At 38.9% G+C, this 10,422-nt stretch overlaps 1 protein-coding gene across 1 annotated transcript in view; it reads left to right on the top strand.

Moving 5' to 3' along the window:
- Nucleotides 1-3,014: 3,014 nt before the first annotated feature.
- Nucleotides 3,015-10,422, top strand: part of LOC131942471 (integumentary mucin C.1) — a 10,589-nt gene continuing 3,181 nt past the window's right edge. The window contains exons 1-4 of the mRNA XM_059302368.1: nt 3,015-3,144; nt 7,581-7,660; nt 8,006-8,071; nt 10,394-10,422. The exon at nt 10,394-10,422 is cut by the window's right edge and continues 83 nt beyond it. Coding sequence (XP_059158351.1) covers nt 3,096-3,144; nt 7,581-7,660; nt 8,006-8,071; nt 10,394-10,422 — 224 coding nt within the window. The 5' untranslated portion in view covers nt 3,015-3,095. The remainder of the gene's footprint in view (nt 3,145-7,580; nt 7,661-8,005; nt 8,072-10,393) is intronic.

Below are 10,422 nucleotides of genomic sequence, written 5' to 3' on the forward strand. Positions count from 1 at the left end.
CTTAATGGTGTTACCCCCCCCCCCCGCCCCCAGAGGCGTAGCGACCCTTCCTGGGGACAAACTTTCAATTTTCGATTTGCAACCCCATCAAACTTTCGATTTGCACCCCCACACAAACTTTCGATTTGCACCCCCCTCAAACTTTCGATTCGCAGCCCCCCCCCCCCTTCTCAACTTTCAATTTGCAGCTCTTAAAACACTATTTAACACTTGAATTAATCACTTAATTAAGTGGAATTATCATTTTTCTCATACATTTTGCTATTTTTTGGATTGGTGTCACCCCCCCTAAATACGGTCCGCACCCCCGCACCCCCCCCTCGCTACGCCTCTGTTTCTAGCATAGATATTCGCCCCTCTCCCACACACACACGCTCACCCCCATATCAAAATAGTCAACCACTCCCCAATCTATTTTTAACCCACGCGATGTGTCGTTGTTCGTTGGTAGACTGGTATATACATCTAATCAGTGTTTCTTCCAGACTTTTTTCTCAGAGGGGGCACTTGAAATTTTCGTGGGGGCGGTAGACTTTCTTCGGGGGGGGGGGGCGGACACTGCTAAAAGTATATATTTTCTATATAAATTATATAAATTTTATTTCGTTCGGGGGGGGGGGGGGGGGGGGGGGGGGGGGGGGGGTAAAAAAATTTTCGGGGGGGGGGGGGGGGCTTCGAAGAGATGCCTGGAAGAAACTCTGCATCTAATACGAATAGGCCATTTTACTTCAGTTCGGCGTTTGTTATTTTATATTTTTTTGAAATACAATAATTAAAAGCTTAATTTTTCTCCTCCCCCCCCCCTTCGTTCTTAATTGCTACAATAGATGGTGGTTGTCTCCCACACTTATGTTATGTACCATGTGGCCGTTGATTCCGACTTCAGCCTGGTTTTCTTTTTGGATTTGCTTCCACAGCCTTAGTATTCCCAAGAGAATCTGCAATTTTTGCTTTTCAGTTTTCACTCCCAGATGGGTAGCTGTCCCACAGCTAACGAGCCTCATCTACATGGGGCCGAAATTCGGTGTACATTTAGAGGTAGCAGTCATGTGCACTTCCCGTATGAACCCGCCCTCAACCCCCCCCCCCTCGCCAAAAAAAAAATAAAAAAAATCATTTAAAATTTCTAAAAAAAAAAAGGTTACAATTAAAAATAATAAATGTCACAAAAAAGTTGTTAAACATAAAATTCATTTTTTTTTTTAAATTTTTAAAATCGTCAATGCCTTAGCTTGCTTTGACCTGATAGAATCACGTCAACGCTATAGATAAGGATCGTTATGAAGGAAGACACTTGTTTCGCCTCACGAGGTGTGTGTGTGTGTGTGTGTGTGTGTGTGTGTGTGTGATAGGGTAGGATCTGACTAACACATCGTACACACTCCGTTATCTTAGACACATAACTTTTTACACGTCTCGTGTACGTAGACGGTAGATTCGCTGGCACTGTGTCGTGTCCACGTCTTGTACTCAGTTTTGTGTCTTATCTTGTTCACAATGCACCTAAACTTGTACCAATATCCCCGACTCGTACACATAGTTGTGTGTTATCTTTTACAAAGTGCTATTATACTTGTACTTATATATCTTGTACACATAAACGATAGACTTGTGCAGTTTGTCGAGCCAATTTCTTGTACCCAGTTGTATCTTATCTTGTAAATTGTTTTATAAGACTTGTACAAATGTTAAGTTCCCGACTTGTACAGTGATGTGTACACGTTTTGTAAACAGTGCCATTCGTTACTTCACATGTAGGTACTTTGTTCATTAAGACTTACCCGTCGATGGACGTCATGAAATCTACAAAACACACGCAGTAAAAAAGTGCTTGCAAGAAATTGCATTGTCGATTGTGACGCAAAAATCGAATGTATTTGCAATTTTTTATATTATGTTTTTTGCAGGTGATGTCGTTGATTGCACATATGCATTGCTTGCACATATAAATGAATTCATCTGCACTATTTCTTTATATCTTCATAATGTTTACGTCAACTCACATCAAAAGCGAACTTCTGCAAACTTTATTTATGTCTGCATGCATCAAAAGAGAACTTCTGCAAACTTTATTTATGTCTTCATGCATCAAAAGCGAACTTCTGCAAACTTTATTTATGTCTTCATGCATCAAAAGCGAACTTCTGCAAACTTTATTTATGTCTTCATGCATCAAAAGCGAACTTCTGCAAACTTTATTTATGTCTGCATGCATCAAAAGCGAACTTCTGCAAACTTTATTTATGTCTTCATGCATCAAAAGCGAACTTCTGCAAACTTTATTTATGGCTGCATGCATCAAAAGCGAACTTCTGCAAACTTTATTTATGTCTTCATGCATCAAAAGCGAACTTCTGCAATCTTTATTTATGGCTGCATGCATCTAAAGCGAACTTCTGCAATCTTTATTTATGGCTGCATGCATCAAATGCGGATCTCTTCTTGCCTCTATAGCAGGCCGCATCTAGACTATTTCTCTCTCTTCGACATGTATCAATATCTAACTTCTTCATTACTATTATTCTCTATTAAAATCATGCTTCTTTCTTTTACTTATATAAAACATAACCCCAGAAAAAAAAACAATAATTACTTTAAATTAAAAAAAATAGGTGTGATTTTCGTTCACCCATCCCTGGAAAGAATCAGAACTGCCCACCTGACATGTAAAGACAAGATTAAACAATGTTTCCAGCGGGCATACAACAAATCATATTCTCCAACAATCTACAGAGATAAGCATGTACATGAGCTTTCAACCTAAATAGATAAAACCAGTCTGGCTTTCCCACGTTGAAATGTTTGGCTTATGGACCCACAGGAATCGTGACGACAGATTTGATCACATACTTCCAGAAAAAAAAATTCTTTGTAAAAAAAACAACACGTAATCTCTGAAATCCCGATTACGATTATTTCAAGTATTCTTGGTCCTAAAATATTATTGACGTCTTGTCGTTTTTTATGTATCGATTCTGAAATATTAAAGATAATTGTTTAGAAACTTATGAGGATCCCATTGTATTTAAGCTCACTTTGAGCCTTCAGTAAATCATTTTTTAAGCATTTGTAGAACTTACACACCTAATCTTCGGATGTTAGCCAAAGTTATTTTGTTTCTCTGTTGGGCGGCTTTCGCCAGTGGTAAGTATATCTTCACACGTCTATCCCCTTATCCTAATTAATTATCCCTTCTCATCCATGTTTGTTGGTTGGTTTGTTTCTTTGCTCGGTTGGAACGTTGGTAAGTTGCATGTATTTATATATGTCTGCGTACCTAGTACACATAAACCCTTTCCCATTAAACATCTCACTGACGTTAGTCAGTACTATCTGATTATCTATACACCATCTCTTCATTGTAGTACTATCTGATTATCTGTACACCATCTCTTCATTGTAGTACTATCTGATTATCTACACACCATCTCTTCATTGTAGTACTATCTGATTATCTATACACCATCTCTTCATGGTAGTACTATCTGATTATCTATACACCATCTCTTCATGGTAGTACTATCTGATTATTTATACACCATCTCTTCATTGTAGTCCTATCTGATTATCTATACACTATCTCTTCATTGGATTTATTCAGTAAAATCTTATTATATACACCCGCTCTCTCAAACCTCACTTCATTGACGTTGGTTATTTGTATCGGATTGTAAATGTCATACCACCCTTCCCTTCATTGGAGTTGGTCAGTAGTATCTGATAATACATATACCCCCACTCTTTCATTGGCGTTAATCTGTAGAATCTGATTATAAATACCCTCTCTTCATTGTCGTACTTCAGTAGTTTCTTATTATATACGAGCCGACCCGCTGCGTATCATACGCCGCTATTTAGTTGGTTTTTTTTTCTACTTTTCAGTAATTTATAATTTGTGAATTCGACAGTACCAATGCTGCCACTGAAAATATTTGCTTAAAAACACTAAAACCCCCTCCCCCCCCCCCACGTGAAAGCAGCCTCCTCTTAGTTACCTCCTCTAAGTTTAAAATCGTTTCAAACTATATTATCTGCCCCTAATAGCCGTCACCAAACCCGTCTCTATGATTGTAAAATGTAAACAGCGTGACCACAACTCACCAGACCATGTGTGGGTGGGGTGGGGGTGTTAGTGATAGTGATAGAGAGAAAGAGAGGGGACTGCAAGGAGGCGCTTGCAGCTTGTTTTCTAACGGCTCCCAGAAGAGAATTATATATATAGATACCCCCTGTCCCTTCATTGGAGTTGGTGAATAGTATTTGACTATACATGTATGTACCCCCTCTCCCTTCATTGAGTTGGAGTTTGCCAGTAGTATCTGTTCACATATAATCCCCAACCGTCATGTCCTTCCCCACCCACTTACTCCCATTTGATTGAGGAAATTAGTATAAGTTGACAGAGCGTCTGCAGAATTTCTTACAGGCATCTCTTCGAACGAAAAGTAATTTATATAGAAAATATATACTTTTACCAGTGTCCCCCCCCCCCGGAAAATATCAAGTCCCCCCTGGAGAAAAAAGATTTTGAAGAAACACCAAGCGTCTCATTTCATTACTGAATTGACATAGTACAAAAGTATTATGCACGACTAATTGAACATTATTAGCGTTCTAATTTTCAGACAAAATGTAAGCACATAGCTAACACATGGTTTAGCAAAGTGAAATAATATTACTTAGAACAAAATTAATATTTCTGGATTTCCCTCATTAAAGAATAATTTGTTTTATTAGTAAGTTCGCTTCGGAATGAGATATTCAATTTAGAAACATGATGAAAAGAGCATAAATGGGCTTTGTTTAATAGCGCTTTGCTAATGAGAAAAAAACTGCTTTGGATTTAGTGTGCTGTTTGAGATGATGGGAGATTTCCTTATATGTAGATAAATCCACCACAGCAGCACATTTTCTTCTTCATTATTTTTAAAGTTAACTTTCTCCGGGATCAGAGAGGAACGCGTGTTTTCGGACAGTAGAGATCATGACTGTTTTCATGAAAGTCTCGAGTTCTAACCCCGTACTCGAGGAGTCCCTGAGCACACTCAGCTATGTCGGGTACCTGACTCACGTTATGAGAAATCTGTGCTACTGGGCATACTGCTGACGTCATCATTACCCCTCCCCCATCCCCGAATGCCCCATGAACTTGACTAATCTGCCCCATGTGTTTCGGGAACGAACGAGACAAGATGATAATGAAAGTCTACCAGCGAAGACAAACGGAACAGTAGTTCTCCTACTCAATAAGCTAACCACACAAAGCTTCTCTGAGTTACGTTTTGTCAGATCAGAGCTTATAGGCCCACTGAATGATGCATACTATTTTACTGTCAATCTTTTACTTCCTTTTAGGTTAACGTTTTAAAAACTTGCTAGTTCAATATGTTTTTAACAACCTAGTTTGTTACGTGGCAAGGTCAATAATGATTTTTTTTTCTAGCTAAACTTCTTTGGCCTATTTTGATTTTACACAAGTCAAAATCTTTAAATTAGATGTGAGATAAGTTTGGCACGCTTTGATTCCCACGTAGGGTTAACTTCTTAACTTCTACGTCTGTTGTTAATATGACTTATTATATTCTAAAAATATTCTAAAGTATGTATACAATTATAATAAGATGAATTAATTAATACTTTATTTAACCAAATACTAGTACCATGGGCAATGGATAAAAAAAGGTTCCCTATGGGACATATAGAATTCACCTGTTTCTGTGACCTCGGTATATGATGTGATAGTGTTGTTAGCATTTGGCCCAACCAACTGTACTTTCCAAAACGTGGAATATATTTAACATTTTCTTTTTATTTCTTTTCATTCTAATTGCCAAGGCTACTTTTACTCAACAACGAACTCTTCTTCTTCGTTTTTAAATTTTAGTGTAGGAAATGATTCACTCCAACACAATTAAGTATACGTGTCAACTGGATATGCACCGATTGTTATGACTCCGATTTCAGCCTGCTTTTCGTTTTTGGATGTGCTTCCTTTGTCAAACCAAGAACAAACTTCCAATTGTTTGATTTAGGAGTTGTCTCTCCTAGAAGTTGTTGTCTCCATGGTTCGAACTCGAGACTTTTCGGTTAAGCAACCATGAGCTTTACCGACTTGACCACGCCGAACCCCGTAACAACGTTTCATCTAGCCAAGTCAATTCAGTCTTTCCCACCTCTCTCAAAAGACAACATCCAGTATATACTTTATTTACCCAGTGATCTTGTTTATTTCGTGTGGGTGGGGCTCCTACGGACGACTTTAGCATACTTCCAATTAATTTTTATTTTGTTTTGTAAACTAATGTTAATCGATATAATTAATTTGTACTTTAGTAGTTCAGTAATACGTAATTTATGAAATCGACTCTACTAATACTGCGACTGAAAACACTATCAGTAGCTCGTGAAGGACGATTATCCTCACCATTCCCCTACTCCCCCCCCACCCCGCCCTCGTGAAAGCAGCTGTACTTGACGACAGTTTACAGAAGACAATAAAAAATACTTAAAAAAAACTTTTTAAAAAACCACGTTTTTCTTGTGGACTAAAAAGTAGAAAATAAATTTTTCTTTTGTGCTTCCTCGAGCTGTGCAGATTCTTGTGATGACTGACAAAAAACGTGGGTACGTTCACCATCAAATTTCCCGACCCATCTGCCCGACCCACGTTTTTTGTCAGTCATCACAAGAATCTGCACAGCTCGAGGAAGCACAAAAGAAAAATTTATTTTCTACTTTTTAATCCACAAGAAAAACGTAGTTTTTTAAAAAGTATTTTTTAAGTATTTTATTTTCTCCTTTTTAGTCCGTTGCTACACATGAAAAACGTGGTTTTAAAAAAAGTTTTTTATATAGTTTATTTTCTACTTTATCTAATGACTTGATTAAGTATGACTTGACTAAGTGTTTATAAATACACGGACTAAAAATCTTGAGCGACCAGGATTCGAACCTGGGTTGTCGCGGCCACAACGCGAAGTACTAACCACTATACGATCACGGCCAGCGCGCTCACATCGATTAGGGCCGAAGTAACTGTGTCAATAGGCCTCCAGTCTTGTCGGTATCTTTAGAAATCATGTCCTCAATTTTATGGTCCTTAGGGCGTAATTAAATTAAGCTAATTACGGTCTCTAATTGCTAGTTTTTATGATTGCATCTGAAATTGTTAGGCGAAAGTAACCTGCATGCCAAATTTCAGATCTATAGAGCAATCAGAAGTGGGCTAATTTTCGATGTCAATTTTAACAACAAACAAACACACACGAAGCTGAGTTAATAAAAACGTGTTAAGAAAGATCAAGCAGAACGTAGTTTCAAATAGCTTAAAAACTAAATTATCTGCCCCTAATAGCCGTCACAAATTCGACCCGGCTCTTCGATTGTAAACATTCGTTGTGAACCACAGCTCACCGGGCTGGTGGGGGTGGAGTTGATAGTGATATGGTCTGATGCGCATGCCTGGAGAGCTCTTTGAGGGTGTTTCTGCCTCACCATCTGCCCTTTGAGTGTGTCACTGCCCAACTATCTGCCCTTTGAATATGCTGCTGCCTGACTGACCCTCTGCCCTTTGATTTCAGCCCTTCAGTGTCCCGTATGTACAGAGAAGGGCAACCCCGCCTCGTGCACTGAAGTCGTTGACTGCCACCAGGATCACGACGTGAGTACATGTCCTTTGGTCTCAAGGTTGTTCGTTGTTGAGTGTGTCAGTAGTTGTTTGATTTCGGAGTTGTCTCTCATAGAAGATTTGCTGTCCACAGCTATCGAGTCTCATCTGTCCGAGGGTTCGAACTCGGGACATTTAAAAAGTAACAACCATGAGCTTTACAACGTCTAACTGATTAAAAAAAGAACAATTACAATAATGCATTTTTAAAAGAACAATATTTGTACGAACCTGAAGATATCCTTTACTTCGGAGTTGTCTCTGCTAGAAGAGTTATTATCCCCAGCTATCGAGGCTAATCTGTTAATTAATTATTGAATTTTTTGACACCTGTTTCAGGTATGTGAGTTCACGCTTCACTTGAGAGATGAAAACAGACTGGAATTCACGTGCCGCAACAGACCCGTGAGTAATTAGGTTAGGGTTAGGATCAGGGATATACATGATTAGAAGAGTAGGATAGGGTTATGGTTTGCGTTTGTGTTTGTGTTTGTGTTTGTGTTTATGCATGTGTTTATGTTTATGTTTATTTTTGAATTTTGTGTTTGCGTTTCTGTTTTCGTTCCGAATTGCGTTTGCATTTGTATTTGCGTTTGTGTTTGCGTTTTATTTTGTGTTTGTGTTGTGCTTGCGTTTGTATTTGCATTACATTTGCGTTTGCAACTGTATTTGGGATTGATTTTGTGTTTGCTTTTGTGTTTGTGTTTTGGTTTCAGTTCAGTGGCGTCGCTAGGTCGGGTGTCACCCGGTGCGACACCTCATAGTGTCACCCCCCTTCCACCCGAAAAAAATTCACAAACACACACACACACACACATGCACGCACTCACACACACACACACACATATATATATATATATATATATATATATATATATATATATATATATATATATATATATATATATATATAAAGGTCTACATAAAGATCAACATGTAGTTGCAATTGGTTTCACCCGTTCCTACTTTGCCTAATGACTTCAATTTGTACGCACATTATATTAATCCAACTATTAATTAAAGTGGAAAAATCATCGTTTCACCTAAATTATTAGATTGTGTTGTCAACCCCTCTCCAATCGTTGATTGACTTATCAGTTATTCTAAATACTTTACAAAACATCTACTCTGTAAATTTTATAGTCTGCGTCACCCCCCCCCCCCACCGGTGATAGTTTTAAAGTGTGCACAGTTGATAGTACATATGTTTGTCGATATTCAGTTATTAATTTATGTGGATTAACTCTAAATAACAGTTTATTGAACTGACAAAAACGTATTTCTTCTCTATGTTTTGCAAGTGTTTGCCATGGTGTCACTCCCCTAAATGGTGTTACCCGTTGCGGTTCGCACACCCGCGACGCCTCTGTTTGGTATTGGTAGTGTTTGTTCGTTGTTTAAGGTTAAATTAAAAGAAGAGTTAGGTGTTATTTTCTCAAACGTCCAGATTTGTATATAGATCTAGATATTTAATGGAAAAAGTAATATATTTCCTAACCCCGGGCAATGCGGGGTATAAACTAGTTAATAAAAACACAAATCAAGTTTTTCACATGGACCAGTGCAGGTCCTGGCCGGGACGGCTAGTATATATATATATATATATATATATATATATATATATATATATATATATATATATATATATATATATATATATATGTTACGTTCAAAGCCCGAAGTCGGCCAAAGCGCGCATTTGCCAATATCACCTCCTATCGACAGGCCAAAGTCCGAAACTTTACTTCATTTCGGCCTTTGGCAGGCCAATCCGCGGACTGGCCATGATGGACCGGCCAGTCTAGATCATCTGGCTAGGGACAAAGTCCGCATATTGCATGGACATTGTTGCCACAGGATCCACACGAATGGGCTGCACTCCAATATTTTTCACAAACTACACAGAATCTGTTGGCCTTGTTATTGTCACGCAGCTCGTCTGGTCGTTCCGCCACGGCAGCTGATGTGTCAGCTGAGGAAGTCATTGCATTTATGGCAACCTCCATTTCATTTTCAATGTTCTCAAGTTTCTCCTCAGTAGCTAACTAATCGAGAACCTCTCTTGGTAGACTTAAAGTGCTAAGTCCCACATTTGTTTTGCATCCAAACAAGGCTTCGTATGGCGATTGTTGGATTCCTTGACGAAAGTTACGGTTTTTTAAAGACTCTCAGCCCAATGAGCTGATTCATCTGTCTGCATCCATGTCATCATCATGTTTTGAAAATCTTAGTTGGCACGTTCTACTAAACATTGGCTTTGGCTATGCCTTGGTTGTCTGTGAACTAGTTTAAGTTCATGCTACATGTTCTTTAGTTCAGATATAACTAGATTCAGAAATTCTTTTCCATTGGGATTTGGATTATTTATTTTGGCAGCCATCTGGTATGTCTGTCTCGTGATTGGCCGGCCAATTTACAAAATACGCTGTCGAGTTTAAGCGCTTCGAACTTTGGCCAGTACGTCCTGGCCAGTGCGCGCATTGGCCGGCCAATGTACGAAATACGCTTTTAGTGCTAAGTTCTTCGGGCATTGGCCAAGAGAGCCGGCCAATGCGGGCTTTGGCCGCACTTCGGGGGCTAAGCCCGTAGATTACTCGATGACGAAATTAAGAGCAAAATACTTATTAATACCTGAAAATGAGCTAGGTTTTAATGCTCCCATCCGTATCATCTGGTATATACTGACCCCATCTCATACATCTCGATCCCCCCCCCCCCCCCCCTCAGGCCTGCAACCACCAGGAGCTCCAAGACTG

This window comes from Physella acuta, unplaced genomic scaffold (genome assembly GCF_028476545.2).
Source record: "Physella acuta isolate Inbredline_101_S28 unplaced genomic scaffold, ASM2847654v3 ptg000406l, whole genome shotgun sequence".
Classification (NCBI taxonomy): Eukaryota; Metazoa; Mollusca; class Gastropoda; family Physidae; genus Physella; species Physella acuta.